At 49.8% G+C, this 21175-nt stretch overlaps 1 protein-coding gene across 7 annotated transcripts in view; it reads right to left on the reverse strand.

The window, feature by feature from the left end:
* Positions 1-10552: 10552 nt before the first annotated feature.
* KLHL13 (kelch like family member 13) overlaps positions 10553-21175 on the reverse strand; it is a 64467-nt gene continuing 53844 nt past the window's right edge. For all 7 annotated transcript variants that reach the window (XM_066639956.1, XM_066639954.1, XM_066639955.1 and 4 more), the window contains 3 exons: positions 20128-20923; positions 14115-14228; positions 10553-11511 (listed from right to left, as the gene is read on the reverse strand). In XM_066639956.1, the coding sequence (XP_066496053.1) occupies positions 11024-11511; positions 14115-14228; positions 20128-20923 (1398 nt within the window). In that variant the 3' untranslated portion in view covers positions 10553-11023. The remainder of the gene's footprint in view (positions 11512-14114; positions 14229-20127; positions 20924-21175) is intronic.

The raw sequence follows: 21175 nt of genomic DNA on the forward strand, positions 1-21175 counted from the left end.
ACATATGGCAGGAGAATTCTATGTGTTTTTCAGATATATTTGAACAGACGCCTTGCTGGCTTTTAAATCAACGGAGGCAACTGCAATGCAGAATAAACCAATGTGGCAGTGGCGTCACGGGCTGCAGAAGGAATGGCAGAATGAAGGGAGCCGCCGGTGATCTTGGGTGCAAGGGTCAGGGTCTTGCAAACGTGTTTTCCTTTGCACCTGGGACATGTTTGAGGATCAGAGATTTTAGCCACGATACTTGGGATGAAGGATGGTGCAACAGCGGCTGAGAGACTAGGCTGTGAATCAGTGCTCCCCCAGTTCAGATTTCACCACTGCCATTAAGTCATCTTGGGCAACTTGCTCCCTTTTAGCATCAGCTGCAAAATGGAGATAATCCTTACCTAACAAGATGTAACAACAGAGAACACAAGTGAAGAGTGCACAAGTTGGTTGCATGTGTGTGGATTTTGCTTTATGCTGTTGCTTTCTCCCTACCTAAGAAGCCCATTACGGTGCTGCTGTGAGTGAAGTTTGCGTTTACCATATTGGAAAGCGCATGAAGTGTGAACAGGCAGCAAAGCCAGGGAGCAACTCTACAAGACACAGGGACAAGTGGAGGGCAGAGAAGACGGGATGCCCTGTGTTGTCACCCCTCCAGGACAAGAGGTGAAATGCCAAACTCCATGTTCAAAGCAATCTACAACTAAAGATGAAGTCACTCTGGCAAAGCGGCAGCAAAGGAGAGTGGAAGGCTCCGATTACAGCCAGCTCTCCATCTCCCTTCCACTGCTGAAAACTCCCCACAGAAATGGCTAAGATCTTAATTAGCTATCTGTCCTTATCGGTGGCACCGCAGCAGCCGCAGAGGCTTCCACCACCCGGCCTCGGAAGACTAAGATGATTATGAGGCTGGGGCACCTTCCTTATGAGGAAAGGCTACGGCGTTTGGACCTCTTCAGCCTAGAAAAGAGACGCCTGAGGGGGGACATGATTGAGACATACAAAATTATGCAGGGGATGGACAGAGTGGATAGGGAGATGCTCTTTACACTCTCACATAACACCAGAACCAGGGGACATCCACTAAAATTGAGTGTTGGGCGGGTTAGGACAGACAAAAGAAAATATTTCTTTACTCAGCGTGTGGTCGGTCTGTGGAACTCCTTGCCACAGGATGTGGTGATGGCGTCTGGCCCGGATGCCTTTAAAAGGGGATTGGACAAGTTTCTGGAGGAAAAATCCATTACGGGTTACAAGCCATGATGCGTATGTGCGACATCCTGATTTTAGAAATGGGTTATGTCAGAATGCCAGATGCAAGGGAGGGCACCAGGATGCAGGTCTCTTGTTATCTGTTGTGCTCCCTGGGGCATTTGGTGGGCCGCTGTGAGATCCAGGAAGCTGGACTAGATGGGCCAATGGCCTGATCCAGTGGGGCTGTTCTTATGAATATCTGGAAGCCGTGCAGAGTATTCAACAGGCATGTGGGACAAGCTTCATGTGGCTGTTAAAAAAGCAGAGCCTGTGCATGGGAAGAGGCTTCCACACTTATTAGTTCCAGTTCACTAAAAGGCAATAACTTCTGAGCACGCACAGAGTATCTCCCCTCCTCCTAGGGTAAATGCCCTCCTGCACAGCAAGGGCAGGGCTGCGCAGTGTAGCTTCAAGCAAGGCTTACATACTTGGATCCTCACTCTGTAGAAATCTAACAGCTGAGTTTTTCAACATGAAGACAACTTGGGCACCAAAAGCCCCCCCCCCCCATAAGCTCCAAGCTCTAATTAGGAATTCAGATGCAGCAGGGCTTGTGTTTCAGAAGCCAAGCAGCTCCCTTGAAACAGATGTTCCCTCCAATGCATTGTCTTCTTTGCATTCAAACTCTATTCCTCAGATTTTTATTTTTTTAAAGGCACAGTGATTGGCCTTCTGCCCAAAGATGGCTAAATTAATTTCAGCACCTTCTCCCTTGGGGAGGAAGCAGTCAAGCCCTGCCAGCAGGGGTCACACACTTCGTCTCTCTGCCTGTAGTGTAGACACTGCAGGCTCAAACCCAGCAGAAACCCTGCAGCACTGTGTTGGCAGAGGAGGCCCGGTCACATTCCTGGTGTGGGGTTGCTACTAAAAGCACAGAAGCTTCTCTGAAGGAGGAAAAGAAAAAGCCTAGTTCCTATTCAAGCGGATCTTAAGGGTCCTTGGTTTTGAAATGGCTGCCTGTTCGTTGTTTGGGAAAGATTCTTTGGGAATTGCCAGTCACTCGAGAATCATCTTTGCAGCATTTCATTCTCCCATTAAGAGGAATGGCCAGGGGTAAGAGAGAGTCTGAGACAATTGATGAAGGCCAGGCCTCTCCTAGCAGTTTAGCCAAGGAGAGAAGCTGCAGCCAGCTAAGTTCCCTCTTCCACACCCACTCAGAAGAGAGAGGAGACCCAATTCCTTGTATGTTTCTGGAAGCACAGCCTGGAGAGGGGTGTGTGTATCAGCACAGGGGACCCTGATCCAAATCCCTCACCCGCCGGCTTTGCTCTTCACTGCCAAGCGGGAACATGGATGGGCACCACATCCACTGCTAAAGGGTTTGGCAGACTCATCTGCAGCTATGCTTTACAAGTGCTGTGAGCTGATCTGAGCACATGGGATGGAGCAGGGTATAAATCGAAGTGATAAATGCAAAGCAAGAAAGTGAACATAAGAACAGCCCCACTGGATCAGGCCATAGGCCCATCTAGTCCAGCTTCCTGTATCTCACAGCGGCCCACCAAATGCCCCAGGGAGCACACCAGATAACAAGAGACCTGCAAGGCTTCCTGGGAATTGTAGTTAAGAACATAAGAACAGCCCCACTGGATCAGGCCATAGGCCCATCTTGTCCAGCTTCCTGTATCTCACAGCGGCCCACCAAATGCCCCAGGGAGCACACCTGACAACAAGAGACCTGCATCCTGGTGCCCTCCCTTGCATCTGACAGAGCCCATTTCTGAAATCAGGAGGTTGCGCATACACATCATGGCTTGTAACCCATAATGGATTTTTCCTCCAGAAACTTGTCCAATTCCCTTTTAAAGGCATCCAGGCCGACCACTGCGAGTGTCTCCGCTGCCAGGATCCAAGTTTGCAACCCTTGTGCATGAATGACTTCCAAAGACCAGAAAGCATTTGGTGCAGTCAAGGCTGCAGGAAGCAGCATTTGTGACAGAGACAAGAGGGCCCGATTCTGCAGCAAAGCAGAGCCTCCAACAGGGAGAGTGTGCAGCTGGCCTCTGCCAAACGGTTGGATCTGAACTGCCAACATCTGCCACTGCTGAAAGGCAACAGACACAGGCAGTGCCTGCCAACCATCCACAGCAGCCTGGTGAATGGACAGCACGACTCAGCTCTGCAAGAAGCGATCGCCACGTTCTGGACCCCGTCCGAATTGGGAATCCGTCCCTCACAGACAGCTGTGGCTCCAGGAGGCATCTGCACGTTGAGAGGGCAAGAAGGTGAAGGCACAAGCAGGTGGCAGCCAAAAATGATGCAAGGCGGAAATCAATGTCGCCAAGGGACAGGAGAGCAACCTGGGCCTGACGCTGCCCCTGAACGTACCACAACCCACAGCTAAGCTCAGCCTTCAAAAGAGGAATGTTTGGCACGAAAGAGGAGAAGATGTGGGTGAGCAGAACTGAGGGTGCAGCTCCCCTCTCATCCTGGGGTGAAGAGACTCCTCACACAGAAAGGCTATTTGTTCTAGCAGTAGCATAGCAAGAGTTAGCAGCTTAGTAAGTACTGCAGAACGCTGTAGAAGTGGTTCCTCCCACTCGTCGTCAGAGCCATTCCAGGAAGCGAGATGCCACCCCCTCTGGCTATGCTACTGCTCTCTAACCAGTGACTAGCTGAGCCATTGCTCAGCAACAGCAGGACTGCTTTCCCGAAGGTAACATAGCTCCAGCTTGCGTTTTGGTTCCAGACTCCCCACCTGGGCCATCTCTTGCTGTCAGAGCACCTGCTGTACACACAGAAAGTTCCTCTTGGATCCTGGGCACACCACTGTGCAGGCCGCAGAAATCCCTCTCACTGCCTGCAGCCTAGAAGAGCCTCTGCCAGTCGCTGTTCACATCATGGCGGCAGCCGGACTGCTGGTCTGACTCAGCACGGTGGCTTCACGTGCCCTTTGTGAATTAAGCCACGTACCAAAATATCTACAGAACAAGAGGATCAAAAGGAGGAAAGCTACTCAGCTGCTCAGTTAAGGCTTCCTGGAGACCTGACTATGACTTGCTTCCAATTCAAACTTGGTCTGGTTGGATCCGGCCCATCTGGATGTTGAGGCCAACACACAGAGAACCCTCCCGTTCAACAAAGCACCAATCTGATAAGTGGAGGGGGTGGTGGGTCTGGTTGAGGGGGCATTGAATCCCCTTTTCCTGTGAAGGCAAGCTGAACCTGAACCTTAGCTTTCCAGGGCGAATCCAGCAAGGAGGGTGCACTAGCTTTCCACACCAGGGGTTCCTCTTTCACACGTGACACGGTGCCTGCCACAACGTGCATCACAGCTCCTCAACAGAACGGCTGGGGAAGGTGCTGAAGCCTTTCCGGATGCCAATGGATTTGTGAGGAACAGCACCGGCCCACGCACCAAGACTAGCTCCGGGATCAGAACTTGTCAGCTGCTGTAGAATGGCCCCAGTGGGGGTTCTGCATTAGAAGAGGCCACCTCACAACCTGCAGGACTAGGCTGGGCTGTAGGGTCCAAGACCTGGAGCAGTGGTGGGGAGGGAGCCATCGGCCCAAGTGGGCCGGGGCAGAGGGCTGGAGTTTTGGTAGTCAACTTGACAATCCCAGTTTGCTCGGACTAAGGAGCGTGCACTGGACCTGGAATTGGTAAGGCATTGAGAGCTGGGACCAACAAGGGTCCAAGCAACTTGCAGGCCATGTCTGCAGTTGGGACAGAATTCTGGGGCACTCGGGGGGGGGGGGCTGAGGCACCAGGGTTGAGCACTGAGAAGCCCCAGCAGCTCTGAAGCCTTCCAGGCTCTGGGTCCAGTTATTTGGAGGACAAATACCAGCAGAGCACCAGGATGAGCCTCTGCTCTGAGGATCTGCATTTGTACCCTCCGTGGTGGATAATATCCCAAGATCTGAGTACTGCCGGTGGAGATGCGGCTTAATCCACAAGCAGCTCCTGCACTGACCTTCAGGCAGTGGCAAAGCTAGAGGGGGTGCAAAACACCAGCAGCCCCTCCCCACCAGAGCCAGGTATACACCACCATTTTGCTCCCACCACCTGGAACGGCTCCAAAGGGAGGGGAGGCATTCAGGTGCCTGCAAAACTTAGTGCTTTACAGCCCCTCTAGCTATGCCACTGCCTTCAGGCTCCAGATACAATCAGGCAGCTCCCTGGCTGGGAAATAAGAGACAGCCTGACTTTGTCTCTGCCCGAGAAAGATGGTCCCCAAGGGCAGAGAGACCGAGAGAAATTGACATTCAGATTTGCCTGCCTCAGTGGAGCGGAGCACTGGCTGAGCTGTTAGGAAAGCAACAAAAGGAAGCCCCGACTCTGGAGGGACTTGAGCCACAATGGATGCACCCTTCTCTTTGCTCTGCCGCTCACAAGCCACAGAACGATCTCAGCCAAGGGCGTTCGGGCAAAGTCATTAAGAACATTTAAGAGGGATGAAGTTCTGAAACCCAACTGCACAGCTGCATCTACAGATGTGGGACCCACTTCACAAACTGCGAAGGCCAGGCTGGACCAAGGCCAGGAAGGACCAGGAGTTGAATCAGCTTTTCCATGTTTTCCAGACACCAGCTGGACACAATGCAGGAGCTGCAAGCCCAGGAGCAGATGAGATTGAGGACTCCAACCCCTTTGCTGCCTGCCTCCAACCATCCTCAGTGCTGGGGGGAGGGGGAAGATGGCATGTCCTATTCATGCTTCCAAAGGCTAATTCAAGTGGCTGTTCTGACAGCATTGTGTTGGCAACCTTCAGTCTCGAAAGACTATGGTATCGCGCTCTGAAAGGTGGTGGCAAAGTTGGAGTGTCCTCTCCAGTGCGCGAAGCCTGGGTAAAGAAGGTATGGAGGATAGGCTGTTACCCATGCAGCAAATCCCCCCTCTCCACGTCGCTGGAATGATCCAATGGAAAGGCAGAAGCCGATACGGTTGGTTCCAGCGGCGTCGCAGGAGTTGCCAGAGCGTGACTGTGTTCAGCCACGAACTGCCTCAGGGATTCCGGCTCCTGATTTTGCCTCGAGGTTGACTCCTGAAGCCTTTTCCACAACTGCATGTAGCCACAAGGCAGTGGAGGTTTGGGATTGACAGCATTAAACCATCACAAAATGCCAAATTTTTGATTAATTCTTGCTAATGCTCCAGCACTTGTTTAAGCACTGCTTGGCCCCTGACCTCTGAACAATTGCACTCTGTACATGTGTTAAAATTCAGCTGGAAAACTTGCTCACTCTGCCAAAGTCCAAAATGGAAGCCTAACCCTGGCACTCAAGTAGACCTGTTAAAATGTCCTTATGCATAACTTTACCCACCCCACCCCCGCCCGAGTCCTGGAACATTTCGGATGAAACCAACTTGGAGAGCATTGGTTTGATCAACGTCCTCGGTGCAGAACGGTGTGTTGAACTGCAGATTGGATGAGAGCGTCCAGCTAAAACGGGACGATCAGCTGGGTTTCCACCCACAGAGGCTCCCTGTACGTTTCTGAGAATATTCTCATCAAGGCTGCATATTTTGCAGAGAAGTAATCAGTTGTGGTTGTTATGGATACAGGCAGCAGGCTCATTCCGAGTGATTTGACAAACAGTTTTAGATTTACAGCTCTAAATCAAATTTCACATGTCAAAAGACAATTCATGGGGAAAAATAGAGGAAAAATAGAGGAAAAATGGGGAAAAATATCCCATACTGTACTTGCCTTGGGGTCAAAATGGGGAGCCTGACACTCCAGCCAGTGTTTCAGGTATTATCATAATGTGTCCCTTAGATCTTGTAAGAAAAGAAGCACAAAACATCCCTGAAGTAACCACACTTGGAATACTGGGGTTCACTGTGACGATCACCTGTCTTAGAAAATCTATCCAGAGCAGAACACAGGCATAAAGGAGCAACCAACGCATGTGGGGCCACCTTCTCTACAAGGCTAAAGCATCTGGAGTGCTTTTAAAGCATTTTTGCTTTAGAAGAAAAGGCAGCTGGAGTGGCCATGACAAAAATGGATGATGCCATGATATAGAAATGTTCTCCCTCATTCATAATACTAGAACTCAGGGGCATCCCATGGAATTGGCAGACCAAACCAAGAAATTGGTCAACCATAGGTTCAGGAGAGACCAAAGGAAGGCTCAATTCACTGATGAAATTTGCAGCCTTGCAGGGTAACGCTAGCAGATCAACAGTCTGCAGTTTGCCCAGAGCGATGTAGTGCTGCGCAAACAAAAGGAAAAAGCTTGCTTAACATCCGGCGTGCTCAAAGCTCTTTCTCCTCCTGAAGTCAGGTTGCAAAAGGACACAGGCAATATCATCTCTGGATTAATGTAGAATGCTAAGGCTATGGCTGTATCAGACTGCAAAGCCCTCCTATAGTCCTATAGTGAGCAGGAGATATCCTGAAATGAGCTAAGCTACAAAGCACAAACTACCTGAACTATTGAAATCTGGCCTGCTTGCAACACCCAGTTATAACCAGGTACAAAGGTTTTAAGCTGTTCATATGAAGGGAGCGGAGCCTAGACGCTACTGATCAGTATTGAGGCTGAAGGTATCTCTAAATCAAAAGCTGGAGTACTAAAGCTAGAGCTAGTTAGCCAGGTGCGTATGTGTCAAACCATCCACAGAGAAGGCAGGGCATATGCTAAAGCGCCAGAAGCTTCTGAGGCAGGTACCACAATTGCACCGTGTGTGATTTTGCACAGACACCCAACCACAAGAATGACATTTGGCATCTGAGCAGAAAGTAGACACAGGTACCAAGGGGAGGAAGAAACCCACCCCAGTCCTGCAGCAACTCCAAAAGATCTGGTGTCAACAGCTGCACAAACAGCTGCAATTTTTCAGTGCAACAACATGCAAGGCAACAGCAGTTCCCTCCTCGGCAAAGAATGCTGCCAGGACAGCTGAGCATGCAGGAAATGAACACGTGTGAGAGCAGAGGCAGGAACGGAATGGAAAGAGAGGAGGCTGGAATGGTTCTTCTCTCCCCACACTGCTTATAGGATTTGAGGACCGCAGAACAGGTTGCAAAGCCTAAATTTGTGCGAACTCTCCTCTCAACTATCCCATGGTGGGCGAAGCAAACTGTGATCCAGTTTCGCTGCGAGGGGTGCAATTTAAAATGGAAACTGGTTGCTTTGATTCCACTGGTGGACAACTATCAATGGCTGGTGAACCAGGCAGAATCATCTACTGGGATGACCAGGAGGGCCTCAGTCCCATCTTACAAAGCTCTACATGATCTTGGGCAAGTCTGCCTTCTTTTGTGTTCCACAACTTTAAAAACTGACCAATAGAATTTGGAAAAACAAAACAAACCATACACGTTGAGAGTACATATTGCCCACCTCTCAGGGGCACTCCATTCATCCCATTCTACACCTGTGGTTCTGCATGGATGTGCAAGTCGCTCTCCTCCCCGGAAAGGGGAAAACCCTGGGACAGCAACTTGTGCAGCGATAGGAGGGAGGCTCCTCTCTAAATCAGTACTTTGAGAGCTTTTCTTTCATCCTCACAGCCAGCTATGTCTTGTGTGCCCTGGCATGCGGTTTAGGGAAGCCTGTTCTAGCAAACCCGATGCTGCCTCACCCTTGGACTTGTCACCATTCAGCCAAACAAGCACAGATGTCCAATTACAGGGAGAGGGGAGGAGAGACAGAGACCAAAATAGAAGGTTGTTTAATGCATCGTTGGGGTGAGCGATGTCAGAGGCAGTTTCTAGGCGCTCCGTTTGCTGCCTGTATTCAGCCCTTCTGTTCAGGCAGGCTCGGTGTCTGTGGAGGTTACAGCTCAAAGCGACCCTGATTGGAGAGTGGGAAAGACTTTGCAATGCAACAAGCTCTTGGCAGTTCAGCAGGAGCTGGTCTCCTCCTTTGCCAGGGCCAGGCTCCGAAAGAAGACGATGCCCATGGGTCATGCTGGCTCTTAGAAAACACAGCTTGTTAGCTCCCCCCCCCCCCCGCAAAGCAGTTCCCAGAGGCGATGGTGCATTCAGGCCTCTTGCTGCATGTGCATGTAGAGAGTTCTGCCAAGCTTTGCAATGACCCCCAACAGCTTAGCTTCTCTGGGGACCAGCTACCAACAGATGCCTGCTAACCAGTTGGAAGGGGCTGGGTGCTTTGTGCTTAGATGTGAGGTCCTTCACTGGTCAAGAAAAGCTGAATTCCACCACTACAAGATGGAAAGCTGCCTTGAACAGAGCCAGACCCCGCACAACACACCCCATCTAGCTCAGAGATGAGCAGCTGGCCCCAAGCCCCACAGGGAACCGCACAACTCTGCAGGATTTTAAGCCATTTCTGCCCAATGTTGCCTATATGTAACAGGAACCAAACATGCACACCTGTGGACTGGGCAAAAATGGGTTAATTCTGATCATCCTGGGCTTCATCCAACTTGCTTCAACACTACACAGTCTGCACCAGTCAAACTCCCAGGCAGACGTAGAGGCTTCTGCCATTTCTGCACAAACAGCCTTATATTGTATCCTCTTCCAACATGTGGCCTTCCCAAGGTCTCGGCCTTCTGCCATGCCTGGCCAGCTCATCCTGTCCTACTATGTGCTCATTTCCAAAGTGCACTCTCTAATCTTAAAGATGACCTTCAACACATACACCTCCATCCCTTTGGGGCGCTTTGGCCCAAACTGAATGCAGCCCAGCTCCTGCTGGTTCTCCCCAAGGGGCCAGCAGCTCTGCAGGTTTGGAGAGGAGACCATTTACAGGACTTTAAAAAACCCAAATAGTTGCAGTTAAAGATTTTATTGAACAAAAAGGAAACACGGTAGTCTGAATTCTCTGAGCAAAAGCAGCTCTCTGGTTCAAGCTGCCTTTTGTGCTAAATAACCGTATTAACTGAGAGATTCTTTTTTTTTTTTTTATACAGAGGTGGAAAAGGCAAGTTCTCCTACCAACAAAAGGAAGGGGGGGGAAAGAAGATTGATTCAATTGCACTGGGAGGGAAACGTTTGGTCAAAATTCAGTGGCTTAAAATTAATGGAGTGTCTAGCCCTTGTCACCCTGAACTCCAGTGCTAGCAATACAGCCACGTTGCACGACTGAATCGAACTTCCACGTACGAACAGCTCAAGCTCCACTAAGAACCAAAGCTGGAACTGGGGAGGAAAGAGAAGGAGGAGGGAAGGAGAAAAAGGCAATTTAAAAACCTCACATGTTTCATGTGATGGACCAGGAAAAAAAAGGTAATTTGAAACCCAGTTTACAGAGTCAGGGTCTGCCGGTTTTATACTTGTCAATGGTTTGAAACCATCAGGTTTTCCTTGTCTGTCAGATCCTCTGAAAAACACCCCAGAGTCAAGGTGGCAAACAGGTCTAAAACGCTCTGTTGGGAGAAGAGGCATGCTGCAGTCAAAGCTGCCTCTCTTCCAGAAGGGGCCATGAGGAAAACCCAGGACTTCAGCACCGAGACTTGGCAAACAAGGTCCACCCTCACTGGTTGGATTCTCTGCTGCGACTCGCCACTGGCATCCCACCTGGATGTCGCCCTCACACACACAGCGACACAACCCCAGTGTGCCTCTGCAAAGACCTTTCTTGCTATAATTAAAAAGAGAGCCTAACTTTCCTCATTTAAGCATTTGACTCTAAACACATTTTGTTCAACACGTTCAGCTGCCCATTCCATTAAACATTCCAGACCAAACAGTACAAGTCACACCAATTCTTTCCTCCGCCCTCCCGCCCCCCGCATCCGGTCCTTGCGCCAACTGCTTTAGGGTAAGCCTTATAGATACTACTGAATAAAAATAAGAGGAGACCCTGGGATGGAGTGCAGCAGTGCTGGGGTGACCAGTGGCGTCCAAAGGGATGCTCCTCAAGGTGCCGAGAGGGGAGATTCTCTAGAAGGCGACCCCGTATTGTCCTCGGGAGGGAACACTGTCAGTGTGCAGGCACGGATGCCCCCCAGAGATTCGGGGAGGTCAAAAACCTTGTGCCACTCGTCCTTCTCGGGGTCGTACTTCTGGACTATTTCCACCATACAACGGTTGTTCCACGAATATCCTCCAACCACGTAGATTTTGTTTTCAAACACAGCCACCCCGACATCGCTCTGACCACGGAGCATAGCAGCAATGGGTGTCCACTGGTCAAGGGTTGGCGAATAATATTCACAGCTTAGGACATCATCATAGTCACTGGTTCCTCTAAAATGGTTCCCCCCAATGACATAAAGCTTGTCGCCAACAGTACACATGCAGTGAAGACCCCTGACGGTGGTCATCGGAGCCTTCTGGGTCCATTTGTCTGTATCGGGGTCAAAACACATGAGTTCTTTCTGGAAAGTGTCGTGGGTGATGCCTCCTGAAGGGGGAAAAAAGTCACAGCCACATAAGAGGAATGCTCAGGGGATCAACACTGACAGCTAAAATCTGGGGAGTGTCTGCTATCGCAAAAGCAAGGAGGCCACAATTCTGCACCATTTCAGCAGTTACGCTCTGAGCATACAAAACTCTTTCAATGGCAAGTTTGCACCATAAGAACATAAGAACAGCTCCACTGGATCAGGCCATAGGCCCATCTAGTCCAGCTTCCTGTATCTCACAGCGGCCCACCCAATGCCCCAGGGAGCACGCCAGATAACAAGAGACCTGCAAGGCTTCCTGGGAATTGTAGTTAAGAACATAAGAACAGCTCCACTGGATCAGGCCATAGGCCCATCTAGTCCAGCTTCCTGTATCTCACAGCGGCCCACCAAATGCCCCAAGGAGCACACCAGATAACAAGAGACCTCATCCTGGTGCCCTCCCTGACATAACCCATTTCTAAAATCAGGAGGTTGCGCATACACATCATGGCTTGTACCCCGTAATGGATTTTTCCTCCAGAAACTTGTCCAATCCCCTTTTAAAGGCGCCAAGGCTAGACACCAGCACCACATCCTGTGGCAAGGAGTTCCACAGACCGACCACGCGCTGAGTAAAGAAATATTTTCTTTTGTCTGTCCTAACCTGCCCAACACTCAATTTTAGTGGATGTCCCCTGGTTCTGGTGTTATGTGAGAGTGTAAAGAGCATCTCCCTATCCACTCTGTCCATCCCCTGCATAATTTTGTATGTCTCAATCATGTCCCCCCTCAGGCGTCTCTTTTCTAGGCTGAAGAGGCCCAAACACCGTAGCCTTTCCTCATAAGGAAGGTGCCCCAACTATAGGCATCCAAGAGATGGCTTATAGCACCACCCTTAGTTACATACAGTGGCCCCCCAATTTCCATCAAGGAAACAGCACTTCCATTGGCTGAACCAGGCTAGAGAAAAAGGGTTTCAGTCAAGGGACCAGGGAACAATTCGGGATGGGGAGGTTCTGCTCAGCACTGAACGTTATTTTGTACATGGCCATTGTCGCCACGTCTAGTTTGCCCTTTGTTATGCCTCACCAAGCTAGGCCACCTCTCTGTTCCCTTCCTTTCAACCACCTTGGGGGCTCACAGTGCCAGTTGCGCCTAAAATGCTTAACTGTGACATAGGTGCAGTCAGGTGCAAGAATGGCACAAAGCATCTCATTTGCAACATGGCGAAGATTGCAAACCTGTTAGTTGCCCGTGATAACCTCTGAGAGTCTTCATCATCAAGCGCCTTCCCAGGAGCACAGAAGCAGGAAGACCACAGGAAGCAGGCTGGAGGGCTGAAAATGTTGTGTTGCTTTCAACCCTCCAACTTGCTTCCTGTTTGCAGGCAACAGAGAGGCAGTAGCAGGAGGGCTACAATCAAAGATAAGAAATTTGTGTGATGGGGAAAAATGGTGAACCACAGATTTGGAACTCACAGATACCGGGGAGGGGACACACACTTTCATTGCTCTCAACAAAGAAACACACTAAACCAGAGCTTTTTGATGAATAGAGGTTGTGGTCTTGTATCAACTGGGGTTCCATTCCAGAAGTCCCAGTAGATTAAAAAAAAATCTGTAGATACCAAATCAGTGGAAAAATAGCTTTAATTTCATTTCATCAGATTCCACTATTCATCTAGTGGCTGAATGTGGTATAGTTTTCTATACTGATGCATTCTGGGGCAACAATGGAGGAGCAAGAAACTTGGAAATGGGTCTTTAAAGTTATCTTTAACCTGAGAAGCTTGCAACCAGTGCAGTTTAAAAGCGTGACGAAATTTGATTTTGAAATTTGGTAAGAAATTGGATTTCTTATCAAATTTGATAAGAAATTGGATTTTGGTGCTTTTTCCCCCTTGTTACAAGGCATCTAAAGGTAGACCCCATTGGCAAGTCAAATCAGTGGTTGCCAGATCAATAATAATGATAATAAACTTTATTTATACCCCGCCCTTCTCCCCAAAGGGACCCAGGGCGGCTACTCAGATCAAGGATACTGATCCCACCTACACTGGTCAAACATGGAACCAAGTCGATTGTGGACTGACTGAGCTCTCTCACTCCCTCTCTCTTTGAGGGATATCATTTACATTCCCTGGTGAGGCCTCAAAGTCCACCAGTCCCAACCCTAAGATTAAGTATTCAGAGAATTTGCTGGGCTTGCTTGGTGTTCCTCAGATGCATGTCATCCCAACCAAATTGAGATGGTTTCTTCAGTGGAAACACCTGGAGGATTAGAAGCTACAGGGATGATGGATTTGCAATCTCCCTAGAAACACAAAGTGCATCTCTCTCTCTCACACACACACACACACACATCATTTCTTAAGGAGGCCCTTTCAAACGAAGATCACCTGCCAACCAGGATAATTATACCTGAAACGAATGCAGGAGATTGAGCAGCATGTCCTATTTGAACAGTTGCGTGTGAAATTAGAAACCGCTGCTCCAGAGACACGAGACACCGGTCTTTGGAGAGGAGGTTGCAGAAATTGTTTTTAGGCTACAGGAATCAACGGGACATTGTGAAGAGGGAAGGGGAGAGGAAGAGCTTTCTCAGAAATAAAATCACTCACCTGATATATACATCAGGCCCCCATACACAGTTCCAGCATGGCCATAGTGGGGCTCATTCATTTTTGCCACGTAGCTCCATTCGTTCATCCTTGGGTTGTAGCACTCCACTGTGGCTACAGTGTAAGAATTGGAGAAAAGCAAGAAAAAAAGAAAAAAGCAATGTAAGAATTACAACAGTAAGACTTTCTGGCAAGCGCTAGGCTGCAGAAGAGCCCGGGGAGTGGTCATCTTCCCTCCCTTCCCTCTTGCACACAGACCTCAAGCAGTCCTGGGAAGGTGGGGTGGCACCAGGTGTCCTCTCAGGCCAGTGCTGGTCACCAGAGGAGCTGGTGTTGATAGGACATTAGTGTGTGAAAAGAAAAGGCCCCCCACACTCAGCAAACTAGGCCATTCAGGACAAAGCCCCAAAAGGCCAGAACTCCAAGTCAAGCCATCAAGCGTGTTTCTTTTCAAACACTCATCTCCTACCTGCAGTCTGAAGTGGTACAGTCCCAACAGGGTGTTTTCAATGCACAGACAAGTAGTTATTTTGAAGCACATTGTCCAACCTTACAATTCAACCTGCTGTTCCTCTCCACCAGGACTCCCCAAATCCCCCCCTCCAGTCACATTTCTCTGTCTATTTTGAACTGCCACCTATGGCCATCTCCACCCCATCATATGCTGTGCCCACCAGGAAGCACCACCCCTAATTATGCTCCTGCTCTTCCAGGCTTCTACAGAGAGATTCAGGAAGCTGTGTGCAGAATCTCAGGCACACATCGCCACACTTGTCAGCTGGCCAAGAAGGGGCTCTGCAGTTACAGTCTTCACTACCAAGCTTTGAGCTTCAAGCAAAGCTCAGCGCCTGAGTTTCTGGCAGTCAGTTAGCAAATGCCTGCCAATCCCTCCTGGGATTGGCATTTAAGAAGCCTTATAAGCCCCCCCCCTTAAGTACAAACTTCCAGGCCAGCACAGAGTTAAAACAATATCCAGACAAAGCAACACAACCCACAAAGCTGAAGAGCCACTGCTCAAAACAGCTGAACCACAAGAGTCACTGGGACCAGCTCTTCAATCAGCCACTACAGGTCCATCCTTAGTTGCTCAGTTTCCACCCAACACCAGAAGAAGACCAGGGCAGATGCCAGGCACATATCAACAGGAGAGGCTGATGTCATCTCAGACGGTAGCAAGACTTCTTGGAGAGGCCTCCAACGAAGGAGAGAGTGTCTGAACAGAGTTGTGTAGTAGGAGGTTCAGCTACCCAGGGGCCAAGTCAGCTAGGGCTTGGGAGGCAGCAGCATTGATCAGTCCCCAGAAACAGACAGGCAACTGGCATCGCCGTTGGTTGACAGCTGGTCCCATTTAGTCACCTGGCAGCTGCATTCCAGACTGATGTTTCCAAGGCAGCCCCACACAGAATGCATTATAGGAGCCTGGTCTATCTCAGTTGCTTGAGGGCAAAGCACACTCTGCATGTGTCCAGGAGGAGCCTGGATCAGGAGCCCTCAGATCATCCCATGTCACCTCTCCAAGGTCCAATATACTAAGTCATAAGTAACTGTTGCTTCTCCAGGAAAAGCTGAAGCAGCACAGCAACTACAATTGTCTCTCACACACACTGTGGAGGTTGCTGTGAGATTTGCCCATCCTTAGCCTCATGCAATGATAGCCAGCTTTCAAACATTTAAGCAGGGATTTGCTATCTAAGTGGGCCTATGAAGTTGTGGCTCTTTCCCAGTCCTTCCTGGAGATGCTGCCAGGAACAGAACCTGGGACCTTCTGTAGGTGAAGGAGGGGCTCCATCACTGAGACACCATCCCTCCCTCCCTCCCTCCCTCCCTCCCTCCTGAATGACATCTTTAAATGGTCTCAACAAGAGATCGGTTCTGTTTCACAACTAGGAAGAATGCCAGAGCTAAGCAGCAGAAAAGACACAGACCATCTCCCACCACCAGCAGTGTACCCATTAGTTCCCCCTCCCAAATAGGCAAAAATGGAGCAATAGCTTGTTCTGGATTTGCAGTTGGCTTGTTTTGTATTTCAAAGTGTGACACGTGCCAGCCAAGCCTGGGACCATCGCCTGGGTCCTCTTCCCATGCAGGAGCTGCCTTGCACTGCGTTACATAGGGCAGGAAGTCTGGTCTAGAGGGTAGAGCCTCCATTTGCCTGAAGATTAACATCCACAAGGTCGCCAGTTCGAGGCCACCGGCACCGTGCGACCTTGAAGCAGCTGGCAAGCTGCAGCTGAGCTGTTCCATCTGCTCGGAGCGTGGGAGGATGGAGGCCAGAATGTTAAACCAGATCGGAGTGTAACACCTTGAATGTGGTGGTTCTTGAAAGAGAGAACCTTCTTTCAATTTGTAAAAATCCCTGCGTGGATTTAATAAGCCTGCCTATGTAAACCGCCTTGAATAAAGTCTTGAATAAAGACCAAGAAAGGCGGTATATAAATACTGTATATTATATTATTATTATTACATAGCTGTTCTGGCCAGCTCAGCATTGTCTCCACTGACTCTCTGGGCTTTCAGACAGGATTGTGTGTGTGGAGACCATCCCCCACCTGAGACTGCGCCTGGGACCTTCTGCGACCACTGGGCAATGCCCCTTCCCCAGTAAGATAATTAGTGTGTTGACCCAGGCATTATAGAAACCTGGGCAGGACTGCTGAAGCTAAGCAGGCAAAGGCCAGAAGAGCCCCTCTTCGATGGAAGACCACCAAGAGGCCACATTCACTCCAAAAACAGCAACATGCACAAGCCAGAGAGCAGCGATAAGTGTGGCATCTTTGAGGGGAGATTAAGTCACACGGGTTTAGGGCGCAAACAGAACGTCAACTCTGAAGCCAGTGCCAGGTTCCAACCCCGTCTCCTAATATAAAGACTGCAAGAGGTTCATTTGTGACAATCCATAGTCACCACCTGCTGGAGCTAGGTGGATCCCACAGAAACAGACCCAACAAGTCCAAGTGACCAGACCAAGTCATCTGTCTCAGTTATAAAGGATGAGTCTTCACCCCATTTTGTAAAAGGGATTCTCTCTCACTCACTCACTCACTCACTCACTCTCACACACACAAACACACAGCGATGTGTGCACGTGACCAAGTCGCTCCATGGAGCCAATGAAACAAAAGTCGGTTCTCTAGCATATCGGTCTAGGAGAAGCCACAGGAGATTCCTGGTCCCCGTTTTCCCTTTCTAGATAGACAGTCCTGTTTGTATGGAGCAGGGGTGTCCAAAGATTTTGGCAGGAGGGCCACACTGACTCTCTGACACTGTGTCGGGGACCAGGGGGAAAAAAAGGACTAATTTACATTTAAAATCTGAATAAATTTACATAAGTTTACATAAATGAATATATTAAAGATGAACTTATATGAATGAATGAAGGTCTTGCAATAACTCATGGCCTATAAAAGGCCTTGCACAAAGCAAAGCCAGCCTTTCCTTTGCTGCCACTACTGCATCACAGACGTGAAACAACAAGCAGTGGAGGGAGCCCTCATCCCACAGCTCATGCAAGAGGTCAAACAGTTGCCCTCACGCTGAGAGCAGTTGCGTCCGGCCAGTGTGGGCTCCAACAAATCTCCAGAGGGCCAGAGGCTCATTGGAGACTGGGGGCTCCTTGAGGGCTGCACTGAGAGGCCTTGAGGTCCGCAAGTGACCCCAGGGCCAGGGTTTGGGCACCCCTGGTATGGAGGAACACCGCCCCCCCCTCCCCCCAAACGGCACCCATAAGCAAGGCAGATGCTCTAGACCAGCTGTTCTCAACAGGAACCAGAGGGCCCCTGGGCTGCCCTGGCACATTTGGAGGGGGACACTAATTGAAAATCGAAAACAAATGTACTCGTTTGTGTTGTATCCTTGTTTGAGGGAGGAGAACCTGAGAAGGTTTGCAACCTGAGAAATGCTCTTAAGGGGAACTCCCCAAAAGCTGAAAATGCCTGGTCTATATGAAGGCCTATTTCATACAATCTTCTCCTTACCTTTTTTTTTTAAAATCTAGGGAGAAAGACAATTTGCATGGCCAGAAACCCCCCTCTCCCATGAAGCACTCGCCTTTCACATGAAGCCTAGTGTATGGTGGTAGAGAGCAGGCTGGACCCCATCTCATGAAGACAGCCAAGAATGTGAACCTGGCCTTCCCCATCTACTGGTCCTCTGGAGCTTCCCTGGCCAGCCCTCCCCACTGCGCACTTGGCCATTTCCTAGGTCCCCCGGGCAAGCCCATCACAACCCAGCAAGGGCATTCAGGCAGAAGCTGGAAGAATTCCTCACACCTCAGCCAAAGCCATGTCAGGCAGGTGTCTTGCAACAAGTGACAGCGCTGCTCTCAACATCCATGCCCTTCCTCCATCTCAGCCACAGCTGAACCCACGTGGAAATAAGAGGCTGTATCAACACTTGTGCCAAGTCAAAGTAGTCCACAGGAGCTCAACTTTGCTCAGGAGGAGGACTTGGGCAAGCTACAAAGGCAACAGTACAGCACTGAGGAAGGGCATGCGACCCAATGTAAGGTAGGAACATGAGTGCCATGGAGAAGATCGAGGGTGCAACCTGGCAAGGCAAGAATCAAAGTCTGACCTGCTGTTCTCCTGCCACATAATGGAATGAAACTTCACAATATTATTTCCCTCCTGGCTATTTCTTTTACAGCAGCAAAGGAAGAGGATGTCAATTCTTAACCCTTTTGCTGCAAATACTGTATCTACCAAGGCTGCAATAAGTGTGAAAAATGGACAGCAGTGCAATGAATGAAGAGTATTTCAGGCCCAGAAACAGAAGCCCAGCCAGCCAAATACTGATTTTCATACAAGAGAGATCTGGAAGTCAATGCACGCATTTTAACAGCCCACAGAGCGTGCAAGATAACTGCCGAACGCAGGGGCTGAGAAGTGTCAGGATGCATCGAGTGGGGAGGGAGAGGTGGGAGGCTCTCTGCCTACAGAGTGTTTCAGCACGCAGAGAACTGTGTGTTCCCCAAAATGCAGATGCTCTGGGAACAGAATTTGACCACAAGGAGAGTTGTGCGAAGGCCCACGTCATCAACAGAAAACCCACCATTTTATTCAAAGACAAGAGGGAGGCAAACAAGATACACTGGGGCACAACGCGTTGAGAATTTTCAAGAAGTCCCCCCAGTCTGTCTCTGTCCCCCCAGTCTCATTGAACGTGTGCACACACACCATTTCAAAATATTTATACCCACACTCTCCTAAAAAGCACCCAAAAACAGACACAAACATTACCAGAAAACAAACATGATCCTTAAACCAAACAGGAGCACAAACAACACAGCAAATTAAAAGCTAGCTGCTCTCTGGCTCCAAGTACCAATGAGAACAGAAACCAGTTTTCACTATATATAGGCAGGGCCTCATTATCTGCAGGGGATTCGTTCTCAGAAACCCCACAGATACCAAAAACCAGATAATGAAATCCACAATTTTCATCCCTTTAAGCCCTCTGGAGGTGACTGGAGCTGTGCTCAGGCCACTTCTGTGGGCTTCAGAATAGCCTTTTGGGTTGAAATAACACTTTGATGCCATATAAGGCATTCTGAGGCCCAGGAAAGCCCTCAGGAAACCAGAAGTGGCATTTTTTGGCCAAAGAAGCCATTCTGAAGCCCGCAGGAAAGCTCTCTAGAGGCAACCAGAGCACAGCCTCTGGGGTTGGGTCAAGCCTGGCTCAACATGGGTCCAGGGAATCCGCGTCGAGCCAAGTTCATGCATACACAATCCACAGGTGCTGAGGTGCCAACTGCGCTAGGGGGCTAGATGGAACTCCCGAGGGAATGTGAAGCGTGGAGGGGCAATGGATGAAGGGACCTTGCTTTGCACAGCCACCTGTCTTGCCTCAGGAAGCAAAGGAGGGCATCAACCAATGACCCTGAAGAGCAGGCTGGCTTGGTGAGACCAAAGGAGGTTTCAAAGCAACCCAGAGCGGCCATGTTTCTATACCACTGGGCCATGTTTCTATACCACAGAATCCAGTGCTGGAAAGACAAATGCAGGCAAGCACTTACCCAGCTCCCCAGCAGCATTCCGACCCCCAACGGCATACAGATGTCCTTTCAGGGCACTTAGGTGGAAGAAGGTTCGCTTTTCATTCAGAGACGCCACTTGCATCCACTTATTATACCGAGGATCAAACCGGAACACCGTGTCCACAGCCGTCTTCCCTTTCGTATCATAATTGCTCTGCCCGCCCACCACGTACAGGAAGTTCCCGATCACGGCAATGCCATGCTGGTAGCGGGGCGCATCCATGGGTGCCAGAGAGCGCCACTCGTGAGCCTTCTCGTCGTACATCCGCAGTTCCTTACTGACCACCAGCTGCTGCCGGAGCACCCCCCCAAGCGTGACCAGGTGGGTGCTGTCTGAGCGGATGGCTGTCCTTTCCGACTGCATCACCGGCTGCATGTAGGGCATCATTTGGTAATTACTGGCTTCCAAGAGCAAGTTCACGCATGTGTTGTCAGTCCTCATGAAATCCACCGTCTGGACATAGTTGATAAGATCCTGCGGTGTCATCAGAGGGAACCGGATGTTCTTCATGAGCTTGGCTGCGCACTCCATCCGCGGCTCCTCGTACCGCAGCCAGCGGCAGGCAGCCTTGAAGAGTTCCAGCTCCGTGCAGTGCTTAAGGCTATTACTCGAAAGAACAAAGGCAAGGCGCTCAAAGGGGAGTTTCACAAATTCACCAGTGCTTAACAACGCGGGGAAGTTCTTGAGGATGAAATTGTTCACGTATTTATCCACTTCCGTGAGATTGTACGTGTTGGCAATCCGTCCCACTTCTACACAGTTCTCCAGGGAAACCTACGATAGGAAGACAGACAGGACTCAAACACTTATTTCAGGCTCCGAAAGGAGACCCGCACCAGGCTGTCTACATCAAGTGTCTACAGGTAGTGTTACTAAGATACCACAACAGGCACATTTAGAGTTTTTGATCACCAAAGAGGCTAACAGATATAATATTGTCTTCAGTATTCCTAAATAAGAGAGCCAAATACTCCGAAGTACAAGACCAGCCCTGCAGAGCTGGGCCAAAAGTCAGCATCAGCCAGA

This window comes from Tiliqua scincoides, chromosome 12, assembly GCF_035046505.1.
Source record: "Tiliqua scincoides isolate rTilSci1 chromosome 12, rTilSci1.hap2, whole genome shotgun sequence".
NCBI classification, from domain to species: domain Eukaryota; kingdom Metazoa; phylum Chordata; class Lepidosauria; order Squamata; family Scincidae; genus Tiliqua; species Tiliqua scincoides.